At 47.3% G+C, this 23,857-nt stretch overlaps 1 protein-coding gene across 7 annotated transcripts in view; it reads right to left on the bottom strand.

Annotated features, from left to right (window-relative positions):
* Positions 1-23,857, bottom strand: part of LOC149325761 (uncharacterized) — a 180,305-nt gene that overhangs the window by 19,334 nt on the left and 137,114 nt on the right. For 3 of the 7 annotated variants that reach the window (XM_089562498.1, XM_089562500.1, XM_089562504.1), the window contains 3 exons: positions 23,405-23,509; positions 22,699-22,803; positions 11,489-11,542 (listed from right to left, as the gene is read on the bottom strand). In XM_089562498.1, coding sequence (XP_089418624.1) covers positions 11,489-11,542; positions 22,699-22,803; positions 23,405-23,509 — 264 coding nt within the window. The remainder of the gene's footprint in view (positions 1-11,488; positions 11,543-22,698; positions 22,804-23,404; positions 23,510-23,857) is intronic. The other 4 variants (XM_089562499.1, XM_089562503.1, XM_089562501.1 and 1 more) reach the window with 2 other exon arrangements.

Genomic DNA, 23,857 nt, shown 5'->3' with positions numbered 1-23,857 from the left:
CGTTACACACACGAGCGCTAACTTGCAACAAGGACAATAGTTTTTGTTATTAGAAGAATACTGCCAGTTGGAGCGCCAGGCTTTAGGCAGGAGTAAGCGTATAAGACATACATAGCATCAAGAACATTTCACAAAAAAAAAACATTTCATTAAAAGAAGTTCAACACATATCCGACTAGTATCGGTATATAAGTTCCCATGGGTGGTTAATCCTGGGGGGCTACAGTTTCGAAAACTTGATTAACCCTCTGATTCGACGTTTTTGTTTTCAGCGAAATGAAATATTTTTCCGCCTATATTACATTCTCAGGCCTTAAGAAAGACCTTTCGGTAGATTTCCTGGGCATAATTTTATAGGGTGATTTTTTGTACGGGTGTGAGAAGTTTTGAGCAAATTGTCATAATCGACAGTATTAGCAACATCGAAAGCCTGCCACTTATTCAACAGCGGAAGGATTGTAGGTGCACCCATTTCTTGAAATTGCGAAATTAACTACTGGCTGCAAAAAGTATGTCTGCACAAAAATCGCGGTTGGCGTGCTACTCCGCTCACTGTTCCGCAAAATATTATTTCTTTCTTCCACTATATGGCATAAAAAGGCTGCAAGGTGACTCTGTGCACAGTTGTATGCTTAACGTGCGAAGAATTAAATGTCTTTCAGTTGCGAGACAGCGCACGCCCTGTCAGCTTTTTTTCTGACTGAATTGCGTCGCTGTTGCACGATATCTGGTCTAGATATAAATTTCTCACGACCGCTTTTACCACATACGCAACACACTGGGGGCTGTCCGGCTGAAGTAAGGTTTCGCTCAGTTGGCCTGTCAACACGCTCACTTTTTCGCTCCGTTCTGCCACTGATTTCGATCTTAGCAGAGGGGTGCGCAAGCAATATTACAGAAGAGTCGACTCAGCGCAAACTTTCAAGTAAGATTTTGTTTTCAACAGGGGTTGCTACATTCACTCTCTTTCGCACAGGCCGAAAAAGTGGCAGAAAGGCACGGAGTGCCAGTTCTATTTTCAGTGCTAAAAATCTTAAAACCTTGTGGGCAAAAGACAACGACCAAAAAAAAGAGGCCATAGATTGGAAAGAAGGCAATGAACGTGTAGAAAAAGAAGAAAACGGAAGCGAAAACCAGCTCAGCAAGCGTCTGACTGCCGTCAGACTTTCTTGTCTTGCTGGGAAGATGGAAACACTTGATCTTTCTTGGTAAAAGCTACCGAAGGGCCACTCGCATAACCGCCGTCCGCTGTGATGAAAGCCATTGAAAGGCCGCCCTTACCTCCCGTGCGACCTGGCCCTTTGGGTTTGGAAGAACCGATGTTCGGTTAAACAAGGGTTCACACTTATGTCTGCAGCAATGCGCTGCAAGGTTGCCAGATGCAGCGACGCGATATGTTATTACGCAACCTCTCGTTACCGCACTTTCCGGTCTAACCAACGACTGCCGCACCGCATGAGTGTGGTAGTCTATATAGACAACACCTTCGACGTGGGCCACACACTTATTCTTGTGCTTAACATCGCTTTTGGACACATTTTATTGGACTTTTGCGCACAAGCTTTTAAGCTTTTTGCACAGAAAATACGACCTGCACTTAGTGCCTTTCTGCCACTTTTTTCAGCCTGTGCGAAAGATAATGAACGCAGGGCAGAGAACCACAGGCCTCTTGTTCCTTTCTTTCCGGTTCGTGGATTTCTCTTTCACAACGGTCTTTAGCGCCTATTTGTCCACCGGTGCCACTGCCTGGTTTGGAATTATTAAGCCGGGAGGCCTGATTATCAACGCTTTCATGCGCCTAGTGAGGACATTTTAAGGCGAAAGCTTTTAATGGGTCATTCTCTCGTCCGTCCGTCCGGCGTCGCATCCAGGGCCTGATGTGACTCATCGACGAGCGCAGCTGCCAAAAGGTGACGTCATCTTCGCCGACAAGTGGATGCTGTCGGCGCGGCGGCATCGAGGGCTGCTCCGTCGTCAGTCGGTGTGCGGCAGCTAGTGGACGAGGATGGCTCCCAAGCGGTGCAGCGATTCCGCGCCAGGTGGTTCGTGGATTCCGAGGACTGGAGCCCGCCCCCCTTTCGATTTTTTTTTTTTTTTTGGGGGGGGGGGGGGGGAAGCTTCCCGCCATCCCCTTGGAGACTGAGCGATGGGGTCAGGGGGAAGCATATCTTCTGCGACGGACTGCCACATTGCTGCCTATAAGAGGCTGCTTCAGCATATTAACTAGCACTCAAGTCTACTAAATCCACCTTCTTTAAAGTAACCGTCCTGAACAATATTAAGACTAATCCGAATCGCTTCTGGAGGAGTTGGTGGAATAAATCAGTTGTTAGTCTGCGTTTGTCCCGTGTGGTTCTCTTTCTCTTGTCCCGTCCTTTTGCGCAGTTACTTTTGTTCTCATAATGTCGTACCAACTAGCCCCTCACCGCACTCTTCTACATAATAAAACCTGGAAACACCAATAAAGTGTCGTTTTGCACCCATGGACGAACGTGCTCCCGACCCCCTCGGTGCTACTCTACTAAATGATACTTTTGTTAAGTCGTTTCCTTGTTGTCTCGGCACCAGCATTGTCTAGGCAGCAGCAAGTATCAAACGGTGCGTGAACACCTGGAGGCCTTTCCCATAAAGAAAAGAGCAGGTGGCTGATGAGTGATGCGTCGGTTTTTATGTACATTTCGGAGTTCAGCCTTTTCGCGGCAATATGATGTTTCGCGGCAAGATGTTTTGTGGTGTTCCTTGGCACGTGGTTGTTACGTTTTTTTTTCTTCTTTGTAGTGCGCAGTCGCGTGAGTCCTTTTTTATGCCCGAAATCTTTCCCAATAAACCAGTTGTTAGTGCAGCGTTCTTCCGTGTTTTGCGTGTTCCTTCTCTGTGTGTGTGTGTGAGTGTGTGCTTCTTCGCTGCCGGTATGATTCCAAAACTCACAATCGTATCATCATATCATACTGCTGCAGACTGAAAGACTGCTGTGGTAACACCAGTACACAAATCCGGAGATGAGCAGAATCCATCTAACCAGTGACCCGTATCTATGAGATCAATAGCATGCAAAATAAGCTTGTGACTGCAGACCGGCGAACAGTAAAACAGCGAGAATCGCATCTAAACGAAACTCTTTATTTGGGCTGACTTGCGCCCGCAAAGAACTGAATCACTCGGCGGCGGCGTAGCAACAAGCGTGCTCGGCGGTCGTCGAACAGAATGGCCGCCGCTGTCGGCCGTGCTCTTTTTAAAGCTGATAGCGAACTTTCGAGACAAAGCTTGGAAAGTTACTAGAACACTGTGGAACAACGTAGAGTCGGCTCCGCCTGGATGCGATCAATCGAGATAAATCTAGGCGCGTCTTGCATCACCAACAAAGCGATAAAGCGGCGTGCCGGCAGCTTTGAGGAATGAACAGACAATGCAAACGTTCGCGTCAATATAGTTACACATCTTGTCTGGAGTTAATATAGTTACACATCTTATCTGGAGCGTAACAATTTCTTCACTCTAACAGAGCATGGATTCCGAGAGTTTTTCTCTTGTGACATTCGACTACTTTCCTTCAGAGCCTGAGTCGCTTTGTAACCTTAAATACCCATAAACCACACACCCTAAACATCCCTTCACTTACGACTTGCACTTCTATTTGGACTCGGCTTTTCCATCTGACTGCATATTTCTCGACTTTGTTAAAGCATTCGGTAAAGTTAATAACTCACTGGTATTACATGAACTTAGTGTGCTGAACATTCACCCAGCAGTTATTGACTGCATCCATGGATTTCCTTCTTCTCATCAGCGTCAGCACTACTCAGCGTCAGCCCTACTGACGCTGATTCCTCTACTGTGCCACTTGGTTCTAGGGTTCCTAAAGGATCAGTACTTGGCCCCCTTACCTTTCTTTATCTTCCATATTGCTGTGAACTGCCGTTCCCTTGTGTAATGTACTATGTATGATCACAGAGGATGGTCGTTATACCAGTGCCCCTTGGGTAGCGTTGACTAAAATAGAAAAAAGTGTTTCTATCTGCACAGAAAGGCAGGGAAACGTGACGTCAGTCAGACGCTTGCTGAGCTGGTTTTCGCATCTGTTTTCTTGTTTTTTCCACATCTTCATTGCCTCTGATTTCGTGTCTACATGATATCACACGCTGTAGAAAATAAAAGTTTTCTTCAATGCTAGCAGTTGTCGTCTTTTCTGAAATACTGTTTGCGCCCCCCTATGCTAAGATGTACGACCAATTAGCCGCCTTTAAAGCAGGGTGTCGAACCGGAACCGAACTGAACCCATATTTTTTTCGCCATCTTTGAACTCAACCCGAACCGCAACGATCCAAGAGAACCGTTCTGAACCGGTCCGGGACTCGGTTCAGCCTACTTTTTCTTGCAACCTGGCATATTTTTGTTGTTTTTTTTCTCACACAAAACGAGGTGTGCTAGCGCGTAGATTTACCCACCAAAAGCTGTTTGCGCAACGCAGTTTGAAAATGCCACCTAGTCTATGTGACAACACGATTGAAGGATTAGTGTCAAAGAAGAAACCTAATTTGCGCTTCTGTATTGTGCTTTCGGCAATTCTAAAGCATTGCACGCCAGATTGACGTGAAATCTTGAGCACTAATGGCCACTATAAAGGCCACTAAATTAGCATTATAAGCGCTTGCACACTAGAACAAATGTCTGCTGTGAGATGTGTGCGCACACTGAAGAATCTGACCTGGTCTACGATAATCTGGAGCCCTCCACTACAGTGTCTCATATCCCCCGTGTTGCTTCGACACGTTAAACCCAAAAGATTTCGACTGTTGTAACACAGAAGGTTGTATAAACGGGCGTAGTTTTCTTTTTTACAATCCAAGCAATCTTTGTTGCGCGCGATGGCAATAAGTAAGAAAAGGTGGCCATGAAGCAACGGTATACCGATACTTGAGAGAAAAAACTAGATAGCGATTACATAAGGGACAAACTCGGCCATCTTCAAAGCTTGTTTCTATTGTTGTTGCATTGAATATCAGGAGCATCCCTAACCTTCCTCGTGCCTCACTAGTAACAGGCTAAGGTGGGCTAGTTGGTTGGTGGCAATGTCCTATTTCCAGTGCCTTACTAGGCCGGGTGAAATTCAGTAATCTCGGCATACGGCTTCATGCCACCATGACTACATTCTACGCCCGCACATCAAATTCCGGAAGCGGCACATGTCAAGAAAGAGCCACAAGTTAGAAGGAGGAACTTTCGCAGCGTATACCTCCTGCGCTAAAATGCACTGGTGTCTGAACAGTAGCCTCGATGAATGCGGCGTTGCTATGCATTCATCCGTCATGAGGCTTTTCTACATGGAAAACAGTCCTATTGACACGAAAAGAGACATGAAAACTACGGAGTCTTTCATCGCAGTGAAAAATCTTATCGTGCAAGGCGTCATGTCCTTTCTTTCGGAAAGAACACAGCATCACAAGACAGCAACACAACACAAATCATTTCAAAATTGAATAGTTTCTCGTTGCTGGCACGGTATCAGTTCACTGACCCCCCCCCCCCCCCCCCCCCCCCCCCCCCGGACGTGAGTTCTACCGCGTAAGGTCCACGTTTGAAGCCTAAGTAGGTTTTTGCGGCCGAATAAATCAAGAAAGGCTTGGTCATGAAATGATTTTCACGAATTGCTTAGATAAGGCTGCGGGTATATAGGTAGAGGTAGTAATTACCGGCCAGAACCTTTGCCATCTGCCTTTTGGAAAGGCCACACGGGTACTGTAAGGAAATGGGAAGAGGGGAAAACTGAATGTAAAACTGAATGCGTCAGAACAGAATTCTCTCATGGCCATGTCCAAAAAAGTCAGATGAGCACTTAGTCGCCTATTAAGCGCAGCTACTGGGCAGGGTTGGCTTGTAGCTTCGAATAAAAACTCTCAAATAAGTTGACGGGCAGAAAGTACGCGACAGGTTCACCAGACTAGCAAGGGGGCGAAAATTTATGTCGATGCATAGGCTCAGTGAAGTTCGCGGTGCCGTATGTTGTTTGCTGCATCCGGTCGCTTTATGGGAATGCCCATTAAGTCCCTTTTTCTTGGGCCCTCCACACAACCACACAGGAAGGGGTCAGTCAACCCGGCGGGAGAAGAGGGGGCGCCGAATGGCGGGGGATTACAGGAGACGTCAAACTCCCCTCATGGACTCAGTCGTTAGGCGGCATCCTGTGTGCACGTGTGTACGGCGAGGCTGAGCCGCGCCACAGTGCGTGGCTCTTTGTACCATGTCTGCAGCGGCATGCTTTGACATATTGTCACGCTAGCTGCAGGCATGAGGAGCGACGACGACAAAACAGATGAGTTGAAATGGCGTTCCTCGAACTTGGCGGCAACCGGACGTTGGGAAAGCGAGTGTTCGCGAAGCTCGCAGCGGGAAAGCATAATTATCCGAAATCGTGATGGTGGAAAGTGTGCATATGTGTACAGTGTCGCGATGAGTTACCTTCTTTCCCCAATCATTCATTGGTTGTGTTATTCTTTCCCCGACTGCTGATTGGTGGTATTTTCCTTTCCCCAATAAGTTATTGGGTGGATGTTTGTATAGTACTTGATTGGTTATTCTCCCACCGAGGGCGGGCACATAGGATTTAAAACCCGCTGCTTCGGCAGGACCGAGGGCTGGTTTCGTCACCTAGAACTGCGAGCCAGTCAAGTGTAAATATGTTTTCTCCTTGCTTGTATCCTCGTTTGTGCTTTTAATTGTTATAAAAAGTTAACCTCTCCTAAAGTGTCCTCTTGCAATGTGATTGAGCAAAACGAATCTGCAAGACGTCAAGAATCCTACAACAACCATCATTAACCCAATTTCCCTCTACAAGATCAAGAGAGGGAATCCAACTGGCGCAGTCGACAGGATTTGCTACGTCTTCCTGCTCGAGGTATCTGACGGAGAGGCGGAGGATCAAGTCGGTGGACAAGCTGCAGAGCGGTACGTCCTAAAGGAGGAACGTCAGCGTCATAGAGCGACGTTGAAAGCTTCATGAGACTGCTGGTCATTTTCAACGGGACGTAGGAGGCTGAAGTCGGCGAGGAGCTGAAGGAGCCAGGCGACCGACGTGTCGTGGAGGTGCCTAGTCCGTGAGCTGCGGAAGGAACCAGGCGTCCCCGTTGAGGTTCAAGAGAAGAACCAGGAGACCAGCAAGTCAAACGAGGCAGGACAAGTCAGCGAGCTGCTGTGAGAGCCGGGGCTCAACTCAACTCATCCGCATCAAGGAGCCCGCTGTCGTCACTCAGGGCGACGTGACTACCGTGGCAGAGGAAAGCAACCTGCGAGGTAGGAGACCTTTCTGCTTCCTCCGAATTCACCATGTCGGTGTAGTGTTTTCGTGCTATAGATGATAGCACGGAAAAGGGAGATGGCTGCCGTGCGGTACGATCGGGAGGGCATGATGCGATGTTTGGAGACTGAGCAGAAGGCAGAACAGCTGCTTGAAATTGGCAAGTTGAAACTCGAAATTGAACGAGAAAAGATAAAACTTGCACAGATGCAATCTAAATTCAACCAGGGAACAAAATCTGATAGAGGGATGTTATTGGCAGCAGTTCAATGTTTTGACTGCATGGAATTTGGGCATCTAATGATTGACTGTCCGAAATCGAAGCGAGAACAGCATGTTCTCGTATTGAGAGTGACCTGTGGGCCAATGGCTATAGGTGTGAAAGCTGCAGCGTTTAGGCAGCAGGGCCCAACCGTGTGTGCCGTGCCAGGAGAGATGGCCGAGGGCATAGGGGCGTTAGTCACGCCTTTGAAGCGCTGCTTGTCAGAGCAAGCTGAGATAGAGGAGACCCAAGAGGCGCATGAGTGTCGTGAACAAGAGTTAAGCATTCTGCCAGAGCAGGTTGGCGCTAACTCCGAGGACGCAGTAACGCTCAACGAAGAGGTGGAGCAGGCGCCAATAGCGGGAACTCTCGTTGCAGGCGACGCTAAACTAGCTCTCAAAGATGAGGGGGTCAGCCAGCCGGAGCTGACACCCTGCGCAGTGACAGCAGATGTAGCTGATGGTGTAGCGAAGTTGGTAACACCTGAGACGCACTCGCTGCTAGAGCAGCCAGAAAAAGAGCGGCTGCATGAAGAAACAGAGCAAGCTGATTTTGAAGAATATTTCAAAATTCGAGACACACCTAAGACGCCGGTAGAGCTTGAGGCCAATCCGATAGCTGCAGAAGTTTTGGCAGCAGATTGTGAGTTAACAACGAGCGATGAGGCTGCATTTGATGCCGAGGAAGGAAGTAATGCGCGTTTGATCACTGCAATGGTTTTCGAAGCTGATAAGGAATTGCAGGATTCGGATAATGCGTCTGTCCCTGTGGGTATCGACGTGGAGGAGACACAGTATGCTTCATCGCCAGAAGTGGGGAAGCAGGCTGGTGAAGGTAGTTGTCAGAAAAGAAGGCGTGACAGCACGATTTTCTTTGAAGCGAACGTCGGTGGGCAGTTGTACGAAGAGCTAGCGCTACTTGAATCTCGATGCAAAACTGCATGTGAAGTAGCCGATGAGAGGCCTGAACGGAATGTAAAATTGAAAGAAGGGGTGAATGCAGACGCGAGGGCAGTAGCAATCTTCTTGGCCCGCGAGGAGCAGGTGTGCTCTATTGATCCGACGGCGGCGGCAGCCTTTACAACCGGCTCTGTGCCGAATAATTGTAAATTTTGGTCCAATCTTGTGGGCAAGGCTCAAAAGAAACAAGTGTTGTTTCGCGATGTAGGTGGCTAGAATTTATTTCTGCCAGTTTGGGGCACCGATCTGACATGGTTAATTCTGGAATGTGCAGATTGGTCTCCAGCCTTGTGTGTGCGGGTTGAAATATCCGCTGTGTGCGCGCATGTGTGCGTGCTGGTGTACTGACCGGACAGCCGGCGCATGTGTGCGTGTTGGTGGACTGACCGGACAGCCGACGTACGCGTGTGTGCGTGTGTATGTACTTTTGTTGTTGGACACCGTGGCTGAACTTTAATGTCCCACTGACAACAAGTGTCTGTGTGACATTCTTGGTTGGGAGGAGTGAAGTTCGCGGTGCCGTATGTTGTTTGCTGCATCCGGTCGCTTTATGGGAATGCCCATTAAGTCCCTTTTTCTTGGGCCCTCCACACAACCACACAGGAAGGGGTCAGTCAACCCGGCGGGAGAAGAGGGGGCGCCGAATGGCGGGGGATTACAGGAGACGTCAAACTCCCCTCATGGACTCAGTCGTTAGGCGGCATCCTGTGTGCACGTGTGTACGGCGAGGCTGAGCCGCGCCACAGTGCGTGGCTCTTTGTACCATGTCTGCAGCGGCATGCTTTGACATATTGTCACGCTAGCTGCAGGCATGAGGAGCGACGACGACAAAACAGATGAGTTGAAATGGCGTTCCTCGAACTTGGCGGCAACCGGACGTTGGGAAAGCGAGTGTTCGCGAAGCTCGCAGCGGGAAAGCATAATTATCCGAAATCGTGATGGTGGAAAGTGTGCATATGTGTACAGTGTCGCGATGAGTTACCTTCTTTCCCCAATCATTCATTGGTTGTGTTATTCTTTCCCCGACTGCTGATTGGTGGTATTTTCCTTTCCCCAATAAGTTATTGGGTGGATGTTTGTATAGTACTTGATTGGTTATTCTCCCACCGAGGGCGGGCACATAGGATTTAAAACCCGCTGCTTCGGCAGGACCGAGGGCTGGTTTCGTCACCTAGAACTGCGAGCCAGTCAAGTGTAAATATGTTTTCTCCTTGCTTGTATCCTCGTTTGTGCTTTTAATTGTTATAAAAAGTTAACCTCTCCTAAAGTGTCCTCTTGCAATGTGATTGAGCAAAACGAATCTGCAAGACGTCAAGAATCCTACAACAACCATCATTAACCCAATTTCCCTCTACAAGATCAAGAGAGGGAATCCAACTGGCTCCCTTTCAAATCGCCTCAAAAAAGTCACGAAAATTGCATGTAGCGCAGGTACCTTTCTTCCTCGCACAATGCAGCGCTCTCAACACAGTCGCAACGGCAGGTCTCAACGAAGAAGTTTCTGTCCCTGCAGACACGAAACCTGTCTAGGCGTGCTCTTTTATTGCACACTTTTGATGAGAACAAGAAGGGAACGACGTTGCCAGCATAGGCCAAAATTTTAATTTTACACTGCGCTATCAAGAATACGCGATTAGCTGTGCTTCTGAGGATACTGAGCCATAGCGATAATAGTGATAGTGATAGCGTTAATGAATTAGTGCCCACATATGCGGAAATGGTGATTCTCTTCTTTACATTCCAGATCCCTTGGAGTACTCCTCCTGCCGCTGCGGGCGCAGTGGCGCAGCGGTTAAGCGATGGCCCTGCGATGGTAGGTGAAGCCACTGGTGGGGCTTGTGCGCCCCAGCTAGTTTCTCTTCCCGAGCAACCTGTCGCGGTCAATCACCCATCTAGCTATCACCTTAAGCTGTGACACCGTACGGTCATGTGACCCAAGTAGCCCACCTACCACCCAGGTTGGCCACCAAGGGGGCCCACCCAAGTGGCTTCTCTGGCATTTCTTCGTGCATTTTTTACTCGCGGCCAGTGACGCCGATGACGACGCCGGCTTCTCTCATTTGCACTGTCGCGTTAGTGTGCTTGGTAAGCTCTCGGTGATTAGAGAGTGCTCCTTGTTGGATGGGCGTTCTCATGTCATGTGTTAGAAGATTTGAGGGGGGGGGGGGGGGGTGACATAGAGGGCGCATGCGGCGGTCGTTCTGTTTTGTGTTGTGTTGGGTTTAATGGCGCATAAGCGACTAAGGCTATCATGCGCCAAGCTCAGGGTATGAAAAAAGTGGTTTGAGCATAGTTTGAAAACAAAGTGGATAAAAACGGTGGTTCATGCGGCGGTCGTGACGGCACCCGCATAAGTACTAATATTGCGCTGTATAAATACTCTGCGTAGAAGAAAATCCCTACTGACACGAGGGGGAGCTGTTGCTCGCACGACGGGGTCTCTGAAATGGCTGACGCTGGAGCGTTTTGCACATGCGAAATTTTCAGTTCATTTTATTTAGAAGATCTCGCCGTAAATTCCTATCATTTTCCTGCGGACAGTAAATTAAACAGGGAAAAATGAAAACAACTCGCAATGAACAAATCCTGCTTTTTTATTTTACATACGATTATCACAAAGAAAAGTAAACGGAATAATAAGGTTAATTAAAACCAATATACGTTCAGAATTTTTTCGGCTCTGAACCCGGTAGAATACATTTGAACTGGTTCTAATTCTTTTCTGATCCGACTCAAACCAGAACGGAATGTCGCTCCGGACCCAAACCCCCAAAGGAACTCGAAAGGCGTGAATCCAAACCCGAACCGACCCGAAAAAATTCCGGTTTGATACCCTGCTTTAAAGCTTTGCTAACGTTGGTTTCTTTCAGTAACTCTGTCGTAAACATATAAAAATCTCCATTGCGTTGATTTTTCCTAGCTTCTTTAGCGACAAGAGTACGCCGCTAAAGTGGCCGCGAAGGAAGGAGCCCCTACCTGCAAGGAGAAAAGGACCAGGGCAGCTGCGAGCAGGGCAATGTCGGTCAGCACCTGCACAAATTCCAAGCACACAGTCACTGCTGAAACAGTAGAAACTGAGACGATGGTACGCCGCGGCAAAGTCAGAGCTGAAAGAAAACACAATTGCTGCTAGAGAACTACAAATTACAACTTGTTTTCGCAGTGCTACATGTTAATTGTTAATCTGGACCTCTGTCTGCTTGGCGCGCTCAGGAGACGCTTCAGAGTACACCTGCAGTCGATCATATTGTTACGCCGCGTAGCGGCTGACTTGCACTTGCACTCGCTGGTTTAGCACTCGCAAGATTTGAGAACCATGTGACCCACGCCATTGAAACTATTCCTGATGTCAGCGGAGCAGCACCCGGGAAGTCTGAATTTTCTGCTGAGCTTGAGCGCATGGTCAACAAATAACTCCCGTCTAGCGAGCGCCATACGCTGCAAGAAATCTTGGCGCGTCATGCTCAAGTGTTCGACTTTGCCTCTAAGGGATCGGGTAGTCATTTCCCAGCCTCTCTAGTACAGCATAAAATTAACACAGGGACCGTACCCCCTATTCGCCAGAAACCTTACAGTCTCTCCCCGGCAGAGCGCAAGATCATTCAACAACAGGTGGACGAAATGCTGCAGAAAGGAGTCATGCGCGAATCTTCCAGTTCGTGGGCCGCCCCTGTTACCCTAGTGCGAAAAAAAAAGAGAATTCTTGGCGATTCTGCGTTGACTACCGTCGTCTAAATGCGCAAAAAAAGAAAGACGTATACCCGTAACATCGCATTGACGACGCAGTCGATTGTCTGTATTCGGCGTCATATTTCTCCTCTGTTGATTTGCGATCTGGTTATTGGCAAATTCCCCTGCATCCATCCGACCGTGAGAAGACAGCCTTCGTAACCCCAGATGGTTTGTACGAATTTATTGTAATGCCATTTGGATTATGCAACGACCCCGCAACGTTCGAGCGATTCATGGACACGATCCTTCGTGGCTTAAAATGGGAAATCTGCATGTGTTACCTGGATGATGTCATCATTTTCGGCAAGTCTTTCCAAGAGCACAATGAAAGACTCCATATTGTTCTCCAATGCATCGGATCGGCGGGACTCATTTTGAACTCAAAGAAGTGCCATTTTGGGGACCGGCAAACTCTAGCTCTTGGCTTTCTCGTCAACCACGATGGTATCAGGCCGGATCCGCAGAAGATCGCTGCAGTGCGAGATTTCGAACCTCCACGCACCCTGAAAAACCTTCGGAGCTTCCTCGGACTATATTCATATTTTCGTCGCTTCATTGCTGGCTGTGAGCAGATTTCCCACCCCCTCACTTCTCTTCTGCATAAGGATTCGCAGTTTGTGTGGACCCCCGAGTGCGACTCCTCCTTTCATCAGCTGAAATCTTTCCCCACGTCAGCACCCCTTTGCGGCACTTCGACCCTTCTACTCGGACGGAGATCCACACTGACGCCAGTGGCGTCGGTCTTGGGGCGGTGCTTGTCCAGCTGCACGGTGGGGCCGAGTACGTTATTGCCTATGCCAGCCGCACGTTAACAAAATGTGAGCGCAACTACACTGTCACCGAATTGGAGTGCCTCACCGTTGTGCTCGCTGTGCACAAGTTCCGGCCGTATCTGTATGGATGCCACCTCACCATTGTTACTGACCATCATTCTCTCTGCTGGCCAATCGGACTTCGCGATCCATCTGGTCGTCTGGCGCGCTGGGCATTGCGCCTACAAGAATATAACTTTGCTGTTTGCTACAAAAGTGAGCGCCGTCATAGTGATGTAGACTGCTTGTCACGCCACCCGTTGCCAACCTCAGCCAATGATGAAGACGGTTTCGAAGAGTGTTTAGCCTCGTGCGAGCTGACGTTTCCCAGTATAGCGACCTTTAGCCGCGAGCAACGCAGCGACCTTTCACTGCAGCCCCTTATAGAAGCGGCAGCAGGAGGAGTAGATTCAACCCCATTTATTATCAAAGATGGTATTTTCTTCAAGAAGAACTACTCTGTCGATGGTGCTGCCCTGCTTTTGGTCGTCCCGAAAAGTCTCCGGTCGCAAGTCTTGCACACCATGCACGATGACATCACATCTGGCCATCTAGACTTCTCTCGTACCCTATTCGCCAGCGTTTTTATTGGCCGCAAGTTTATAAGACCACCAAGCAGCACGTTGCGACATGTGAACCATGCCAACGCCTTAAGGCACGAACCACCACGACGGCCGGTCCTTTGCAGCCCTTCAACCCCCCCCCCCCCCTCCCCCTTTTGAAAAGATTGGAATGACCTGCTTGGTCCTTTCCCAAAGTCTTTCGAGGGACGCCGCTGGGTGATTGTATGCGTCGACTATCTTACCCGATACGCCGAAACCGCTGCTCTCGCTACCGGCAAAGCTGATGATGTTTCGTCTTTTCTTCTTCACTCTGTTATTCTTCGCCACGGCGCACCTCGTGTTATAATAAGTGATCGTGGACGGGAATTTACTGCTGATGTCGTGGAAGAAATGCTCCGGCTTTGTGGATCAGACTACCGGCACCGTACCACCCGCATACCAACGGTCTTACCGAGCGCACCAACCGCACCCTGAAAACTATGTTGTCCCTGTACGTCTCGTCTGACCATCGCAACTGGGACGCCGTGTTGCATATGTGACGTACGCTGATAACACGGCAAATCGTGAGGTCCCCGGGTATTCTACCTTCTATTTGCTATATGCCCGAACTCCCCGCGTTTTCCTCGATACCATCTTCCCGTTTTCCCTTAACGACAACGCGTCCGTTGTTCAGATACTCTGCCGTGCCGAAGAAGGCCGTCGTATAGCCCGTTTACGTACCCTGACCTCTCAACGCCGCTCAAAAGAGTACTACGACCTACATCATCGTGCAGTCACTTACTCTCCTGGAGACTTTGTCTGGCTTGGACACCAACCCGCAGGCGAGGACTATATCAGAAGTTTCTGTATAAGTACGATGGCCCCTTCGTCGTGCTGGACCGGTTGAATAAAGTGAATTACGTCATCGCCAAGGTGACGACGGATAAACGCCGTTCCCGCAAGACACAAGTCGTTCATGTGGCCAGCTTGAAGCGCTGCCAGCGTCGATCTGCCTGACTTTCTCGAGCACGAGAATCGTCTGCCCCCGGGGAAATTGTTACGCCGCGTAGCGGCTGACTGAGGACTTGGAGAGGGAGGCACGCGCAGACTGATCTGGGCTCTGAGCCGTTTCCGGCCAGCTGTGTTCCGTCCAGCCTTCACCTGTATAAAACCCATTTCATCCGCTACAATATTACGCCTACGTACACTCGGGCGTCACCAACAGCGAGGATGCCGGGACGTGGGAGCGCAAACGTGCCGCACTTGGCGTATCTGCTGCGGTCAGTCGTCGCTCCTGATGAGCAGGTGCTTCGCTGTTGTTTGTTTTTGTTCGTTCAATAAATTAACGACTGCAATTTTCATGCACATCACCAAAACTGGATGTTTAACGTGATAGCGTTCAAGGTCTTATTGAGTGACAGCCACGCCCTCGCCGGCTTGTCGAAGGTGGTCTACCTGCCTCCTAGGTCACGTGACCGTTTGAGAGCAAAGTTGTAGGCTAGTTGGTGAGGCATAACGACTAAAAACCGCAATAGTCACAGGATGGAGGCAGGCCACAACACAGAGCGTTACCGGACTTTCGGAGAAGTCCGGTACCGTTCTATGTTGTCGCCTGCCTCTGTCCTCGATTTTTATTCGTTAGATCTCACTATATGGCCTACAACTTCACTCTCTTTAAGTTTCTTCCGTTTCTTCCGTTTCTTCGCTCAACTCTGCGCAACAGCGGCAGCAGGCAGAGATGCGTGGTGGCAGCGGTGCGATGCCCATTCGTAACAGTGGCGACAGCGGTGGGATGGCCAGCTGTAACAGTGGATGGTTGCTGCGGGATCGACCGGCGTCAGCTACCTCGGCGCGGTGAATGCCTGATGTTTTCCCCTCAATTCGCCGCACTGCTCTATCACTCGTGATTGTAGTTTAGAATAGGGCTGTGTGTAGCACTGGAGGTGGCTTTGTTGTTTCAAGCCTAGTAAGGCGTTTTGAAACCAAAGCTGGTGCAGAGGGACTAAACGAGGCGTTGTTGGAAAGAATTGCTTGCGCGTGTCATGCTAGTAGTTGTATAGTAGTGAACGGCAAGGGAATGCTAAGGAAAGGACAAACGTCAAGAGCCTATCCTGCGCGATGGAGAACTTCAAAGCGAATTAACTCACTGAAAGTTGTGAAGAGTTTGGCATTCCTTTGGGTCCCACAAGCATGCGATTCTTAAGATCATGCGCAAGGAGGGCTGAGGAAGCCAACGAGGCCTTGGCGGAGATCACTGAATGACGAAAAAAGAATGGCACCGACCAAAAAAGAAAGATAGAATGACGTTTCGGCTCCCACACGGGAGCCTTGTTCATAAGGCTCCCGTGAACAAGGCTCCCGTGTGGGAGCCGAAACGTCATTCCATCTTTCTTTTTTGGTCGGTGCCATTCTTTTTTCGTCATGTCCCATCCCGACCGGACGGGCTTCCGTTAAACTCTTGACTTCAGAGATCACTTATTACTGATGAGATATGACTTGTCACCGGCGGACCTTCGCCAAACGTACCAGCGCGAGCAAAACAGTACTAAATCGTTTTTCGATTTAAAGCCGATATTTTTGAAAGGCAGGAAAATGTGGGAAATTCGGACGATCGTGACAAAGAGGTAGAGTGCGTAGCTGTGGAGCAGCCCTGCAAGTGCGGCACAGAGGAAGGTAGTGCATACGTGGCAAATGTAACTGCTGCAGTAACAATGGAAGATGCCCCGCGTTCACAACTAAGGAAACCTCTCTAACTTCCGATAAGGTAGCCACAGCATCGGACGATGTAATTACAGTAGGTGTCGCTCGTTGAGATTGCAGCGGAGTTATCGGAAATTGGATCTCCTAACGTGTCAAAAGCAGGAGAAGTCGTAGGGCATGGCGGACAGGATGTGCGTCTGGACATTAATGAAAACGCCTGTGCCGACGCAAGCGAATTAAAGATGATGACACACCGTGTTTTGCATCGCAAGGAATTTTAGTTGAGCACACATCTCGACGCCCTACGCGCTCTTACCATACTAAGAAAGTTACCGCGTTTTCATGTAAAACAAATGTTTTTAAGTACTCGTTCTTTCCTCATACTATCACTGAGTGGAATGGTCTACCTGCTGAGGTTGTCAATTGCGAATCGGTCAATTTATTTTTACAAGCTCTGAAGGATGTATAGGGCTCTTATGTATCCTTGTTTTGGGCCAAGTCCGATCCCTTCGTTTGCTGAAGGTTCGATGTAATTACATGTTCTCTGCCTTTGTATTCAATTTTGTGTTGTATGTTCTGATTTTTGCTCTGTTCGCTATCTGCTTCTTTTGCAATGTACTTGTCATTTTTTTATCAATATGTTTGTACCCCACTCCTGCCTAAGGCCTGTAACACAGGCCGGCAGTATTTGCTAAATAAATAAATAAATAAATTCAAAAGAAATGCAGAAGCCTGAGACTTTCGATCAACGGAAGCGGACGGATATAGAGTTTGCGGACGCTAAGTCGTACGTTAGTGTTTGATGCGAGAAATGCAAAACGAGTGATATATTCCTTACCGCATCTAAGCTGCGGTAAGGAATATATTTATTTATTCAAATACCCTAAGGGCCCACTGGGGGCATTACATAGGGGGGGGGGGGGGGGGGGGGGGAATCAGAGCACAATTTTCAAAGGCAAAAAAGCACTTTAGGTGGTTAATACGTCATGTTGACAAAGAACATAACAACGTAAAAACTGTTACAAAAAATGCACAAATAACAAAGAAAGAGAACATACTAGTTTGCAAGTGCGATATAAAAGCAAATCTGGTTACTAAACGCGCTAGGATTCCAGATATGTTAGCAATTCCGACTGAAATAAGGAAAACTGGGTTATGGTAGCGGTACTGGAGGGCAGCTCATTCCATTCTTTTATTGACAAGGTTAAAGGCGAATTCTTGTACTTTTCCGTACGAGCGAAGATGGGGTTAACTTTGTAGATATGATCGGTGCGACGTGAAGTATGAGGTGGCGGTAAGATGTGCGACCGGGCAAATGATGTACTGCTGTGAAAGAGAGTGCGAAAAAAAGATAATCTGGCAAATTTTCTGCGCATTGTAAGGGGCGGCATGTTGAGCTCTTCCTTCAAAGATGAAACGCTTTGAAATATCGAGTACGATGATAGGATGAATCGCGCGGCTTTATTCTGGACGGCTTCAAGTATATTGGTGAGGGTGGTTTGGTAGGGATGCCAAATGATTGACGCATATTCCAGTGAAGGGCGAGCAAGAGAATTGAATGCTTGAAGCCTGGTGTCCCTGTCGGCTGGATATAGGCGCCGCTTCAGGAAGCCAAGTTTTCTTTGTGCTTTAGATGTAATATTTTCTATGTGGTCTGTCCATGTTAAGCTAGAATTTAGCAGAATGCCGAGGTATTTAACCGATGGAACCGAGTGTACTATGCTGTCATTTATTAGGTAAGTGTTGGGTTGCGATTTTGAAACAGAAGTGAATTTCAAATGTTTAGTCTTTTCTCTATTTATTTGCATCTGCCATTTGCCGCACCACTCTGTTAGCTTGTTCAGGTCAGATTGCAAAGCTATGACATCGTTAGGACTAGATATATCTCTGTAAATTACGCAGTCGTCGGCAAAAACGCGAACTGTCGAATTGATATTTAGTGCTATATCATTAATATATATTTAAAATAAAAGCGGTCCTATTACTGAGCCTTGAGGGACGCCAGACTTAACAAGGGTTAGGCTGAAAATATTATCATTTAATTTAAACGCTTGAGAACGATTTGATAAAAATTGTTCAAGCCATCGAGTTGTATTGCCGTCGAGTTCGATGCTGCGTATTTTCAGTGTTAGTCACGGTCAAGCTTTTGAAAAATCAATAAAAATGCCATCTACATAATGACCAATTCAAACGGTGGCCAGTAAAGTCACCTGATTGGAGGGTTCGAACGGCTGGCTGCTGCAAACGTCACCGGAGACTATATAAACGGAGCCGCGCTGAGCCGGCGCAGCAGACGGGTAGCAGACGAGGCATCACGCCAGAGAGTCGCTCTCCCTGGGCATCGCCCCGCTCCTTCGTGCTAGCCCGTTGTACTCTCGGCCCTTGTACCGATTATGTAAAGCCACTGTACATACTGTACATAAACGTTCCGTTCACTCACCGTCGCCTCGACCGTTTCTTCGATCAACTCTGCGCAACAGCGGCAGCAGGCTGAGATTCTACAATCCCAGGCCCAGTTGCAACAGTGGTGGCAGCGGTGCGATGCCCATTCGTATTGAGGGTAAACTCGATAACCACAACACAATTAAAACAGCACCAACTTCACGAAGGACGCAGAAGGAGAAGACAAGGCACATGGGCTGACTAAAAACTGACTGTGTCTGTGTGTCGTCTTCCCTTTCTGCGCCCTTCATGTAGTTTGCGCTGTTTTCTTTGTGATAGACAAGCAACGAGCTCGTGATGTGTTCTTCGGGAAATGGATACTTTGCTGGAACGAATTGAGGTGTCAGAGAAACCTCTGCACGTCTTGCCGGTTGCTGATGCAGAACCAGTCATCGACATATCCACCAGGTTAAAAAAAAAACTCATTCTGTCGACGGAATTGTATAACCAGGCCTGGGGTGCGGCATGATCTCGGTGACCACAACCGACAACCCTCACCAGAACAGGATTTGGCCATCCTGGTGTAGTTCTTGGCCTTGTAGTCATTTATAAGCTTACGGACGGCAGAAACATGGCTAACATTCTCATGAATTGCAAGAAGCTGAAGGGCACAGAATATAGCATATCGGAGGACTTCTCCCAGCGGGTACAGTCAATTCGAAAAAAACTCTGGACTGCTACTGCTGAAAACAGAACCAAAGGAGAGAAAGTCATGCTGTCGTTCAATAAAATTAAAATAAATTGTAAGCTGTTACGGTGGGATGAAGCGCAAGATAAATTAGTTCCACTTGGTTCAAGGCCTCAGTACAACATCAGAAGGAAAGATGGTCGTGTAAATCGAGAACCAAGCCGCACTGACGCAGTTAAACAGGAGTTCCGTGTTCTGAATATTAATGCTCGCAGTATTCTGAAAATAAAACTGAGGGACTGGAAAGTGTTCTTTTAGCGTATGAGCCGGACGTTGCAGTGCTCACTGAAATCTGGCTGCATGATAACAGTCCTGATAAAGACGTGGTACCTGATTCGCACGAAATTGTCCGCCACGACCGCCAGAGGGGGTGGCGTAGCCATTGTGTTAAAGAAAGGAACAGATTATAGGCTTCTACCACATAACAGTAGTGCAGAAATGGTCTGGATTCTGCTTCATACTTCCAAACGCAGCATTCTCGTTGGCGCCGTTTTCAGGCCACCAAATTCAGTTTTGTGTTCACTTGAGGTACTGTATGATTTTCTGCATGAACACAAAAACCGATACGCGCATATCATTTTGTGCGGTGGTTTTAACTTGCGAAAGATAAACTGGGAATCGTTGAGTGTCTCGTCGGCATGCCAGCGTTCTGATTTGCTACTTGACATTGCTTTTTCATTTAATTTGAAGCAGGTCGTTGTTGAACCATCGCGGGTGACTGCGACTACGAGTTCTCTTTTAGATCTTGCGTTTGTATCTGATGTTATTGAACGGTTGGGGTTTACGGTAGATATTATGCCTGGTATATCCGACCACGGTCTAGTGCTCTTCAAAATCAAAATGGCACGTCCAATTACACGCAGAACAACGAAACAGTTTTATTCGTATAATAATGCTATAATAACGCTGAGGATGAAAGTATTTTAGATCTTGAACAAGACTACGACAAATTTTCTGCTATGCACATTGACAGCGACATGAGTCCGAATGACTTGTGGTTGTGTTTTAAAAATACAGTGCACAGGCGTATGCATCGGTACGTCCTACTGAGGAATAAAAAAATCCATAGCCACAGTCCTTGGATTACGCGTGAAATACTTTATTTAAAGTGCCGTACAAAACGCCTTTCCCACAATATGCTGAAAGTCGGACACAGTACTCTGGGATCACTTTGCAGAGACTTAAGAAACAAAATAAAGGTATCAAAATTTCAATACTTTGATGTTAAACTGCACAAATTTCTCGTTAATCACCCACGAAAATTCTGGGCTCATCTAACCGAAAAAAGAGACGCCGTAAACAAACTGACAACAAATGATGGGGACGTTAGTGATAACGAAAAAATAGCGACAACATTTAATGACTATTCCTCTTCCGTGTTTCTGGTGGGTGATGACCGGACAACTGATTTTAGATCAAGCAATCTTCATGTTTCCGACCTTACTATAAGTGAGGCAGGCATTTTATCGGCTCTTCTTCACCTAAATACAAAGAAATAATCTGGGCCAGATGACATTCCGAACAAGTTTCTTTACAGGTACGCGGAATGGTGCACGAAATACAAGACACAGAGACACTGTGTCTTGTGTATCTCTCGTCCCTGCCTTTTTTCGCGCTACGCCTCCCTTAAACATGCCTAAAGTTGTCCCAGTCCATAAATCTGGTAATAGGCTGCGCGTCACAAATTACAGGCCAATAAGAAAGCTGTGCACTACAGGTAAAGCAATGGAACACTTCATTTCTAAACACATCACAACGTTCTTGGAGGAAAACAACTTTTTATCTGAGTCTCAACATGGTTTTCGGCGTGGTTTATCGACTAATACACAGTTATTACACACTACCAAAGATTCTTCTCAAGTCTTGATACAGCATGACAAATCGATGCCATTTTCCTGGATTTTGAAAAAGCGTTCGACCGAGTACTCCACTGTAAACTTTTACTTAATCTTCAGCACATCTGACAAAATAAACAAATTCTAGAATGGCTTGATTCATACTTATCACACCAGCAGCAGTACGTGCAGAGCTCTGGTTCAAGTTCGTCGATCACTCCAGTGTTTTCAGGAGTGCCGCAGGGCTCTGTCCTCGGGCCACTTCTTTTTCTTATATATTTAAATGACCTCAAGTTCGATTCTCCCGTGCAGGCTCGTTTTTTTTTTTTTTTTTTGCAGCCGACTGCGTAATTTACCACGTAATTCTCCCCAAAAGTTATCAGCTAATTATATATAACTATTTAGGTGCTGTTAATTGGTGCAACAACTGGAAAATGTCGTTAAATGTTAGCAAGTGCAAACAAATGACCATAACCAGGAAAAAAGTTACATTGCTGTACTCTTACAAAATTAACAGCGTCCCTCTTGAACGGGTCGATGAATTTAAGTACCTTGGCGTAACGATCAGTTCGAATCTAAGTTGGAGCCCGCACATTAATAATATAACCTCAGCGGCATCTAAGAGACTATGGCTAATAAGATACCGGCTAAAACATGCTTCCACTATAACAAAGCTTGTGGCGTATACTTCCCTAGTGCGTCCACTACTCGAATATGCTGACGTAGTATGGGACCCGCATACGAAAACGGATGCCAAAAGTATAGAGCGTGTCCAAAGAAGAGCACTACGCTTCATTTTCAACGCCTGCGGAAAACATGTATCGATATCTGATCTTCTTAGCCGTTCCGGTTGGCCCACCTTGGAATCTCGTCGCAAAATGCATCGCTTGAAAATGTTATTCGACATGGTCAATAATCAAACCAGAATAGACTTTCACACTTATATGCAGTATAACAGAACACTACGCAAAGCCGAAAGTTGGGCAAGTTGCATAACGTTCATTATGTAAATATAGCGCACAAGGAACACAATTGGAACGGATAGGAAACGACGGATAGAAAAAAAAAGCGTTTGTCTGCGTCGTTTCCTATCCGTCCCTTGTATTCCTTGTGCGCTATTTTTACATCATAACAGAACACGACACACTCCGCACAAACACGATAAATCAATTGTAGTTCCCAAATGCAGAACCACTGCATACAAGCTGTCGTTCTTCTCAAGAACGATAACTGGCTGGAATGCATTACCTCACGAACTGGTCACCTTATCGCCAGCCGAAACATTTTTATCTCCAATCAACCCCAGCCGGTCAAGTTAGGGTATTTGGTTCGATTCTGGAGTGTTGCCCTTGTCGCGTGTTGTTTTATATTTTAATGTAAAGTGTTTGTTACTTGTCTATTATTTGAATTGTTCGGCAGAAATTTTGTTGCCTACCTGCAGGCCTGCAGGCCTTCTTTTTTTCCTTTTTTTCCGTTGTTTGCTGTTGACAAAGCACTGTGCAATTGCATCCCCACTCCTGCCGTGGCCACCAAAAGGCGGCTGGAAATATTGAATAAATAAAAATAAAACAACCTTCTATGAACAAACCAAGGCTACATGTAAGAGTTCTTTATATTCTCTACGCATTTTTATAACATGACTGATAGTGTGAACACTTTTTGTTGTCGATTATCCCTTAAGAAAGCCTGCCTAATCATTTGATTGATTGATGCCTAAGGCTGTCTGACTATTAGCGATTACCTTAGTAAATACCTTATACGCAACGGGCAGTAAGCTGATCGGCCTGTAGCTTTACAAGTCTATGGCGTCGCCCTTCTTATGGATTAAGATGATGCTAGCATTCGTCCAAGCTTCTGGTACGCTCAGCGTGATAATTCACTCTGTATAAAGCGTGGCTAGTTTTTCTAGCACAGTCTGCCCACCATTATTCAAAAACTCGTATCCACTCTCTCTGCTAGTATGGTTCTCTTCGCGTGCGATGCCAGGCCAATAATCTGTGCACTTATGTCACCGTCTAAGAGTGTCGGCAGTATTGAAGGGACAGCTTGCGCTCAAGCAACTAGGCTAAGTTTAGAGAACAAGCAAGCTGTGTGTTAGCACGTTACAACGTTTGGTCATTAATTCTGCGTAAGGTATTTACCTGATCCTTTATGGCAATGATGGCTCGAAGGCACCAGAGGATGATCAAGATGATGCAGCTCGCCGACACCCACACTATCCAAGGGATGAGGTAGTAGCGGCGATTCTGCAAATACATCAGCACCAATATCAGCCTGTAGTAACGTTCAATGCAGGACTCTGAGATCATGAATGGCAGTCTACCAATATCCTCCAAGAGAAAAGTACACAACAGCTGTATTTTACCGGTACCCACCTATGGGGCAGAAACGTGGAGGCTAACAAAGAGTGTTCAGCTTAAGTTAAGGACAACGCAGCTAGCTATGGAAAGAAAAATGATAGGTGTAACGTTAAGAGATCGGAAGCGGTTGGAGTGGGTGAGAGAACAAACGCGCGTTAATGATATCCTAGTTGAAATCAAGAGGAAGAAGTGGGCTTGGGCAGGGCATGTAATACGAGGGCAAGATAACCGCTG

Source organism: Amblyomma mixtum, chromosome 10, assembly GCF_055824585.1.
Source record: "Amblyomma mixtum isolate Tamu chromosome 10, ASM5582458v1, whole genome shotgun sequence".
Taxonomy (NCBI): domain Eukaryota; kingdom Metazoa; phylum Arthropoda; class Arachnida; order Ixodida; family Ixodidae; genus Amblyomma; species Amblyomma mixtum.
This window is presented reverse-complemented; position numbering and strand designations above follow the sequence as displayed.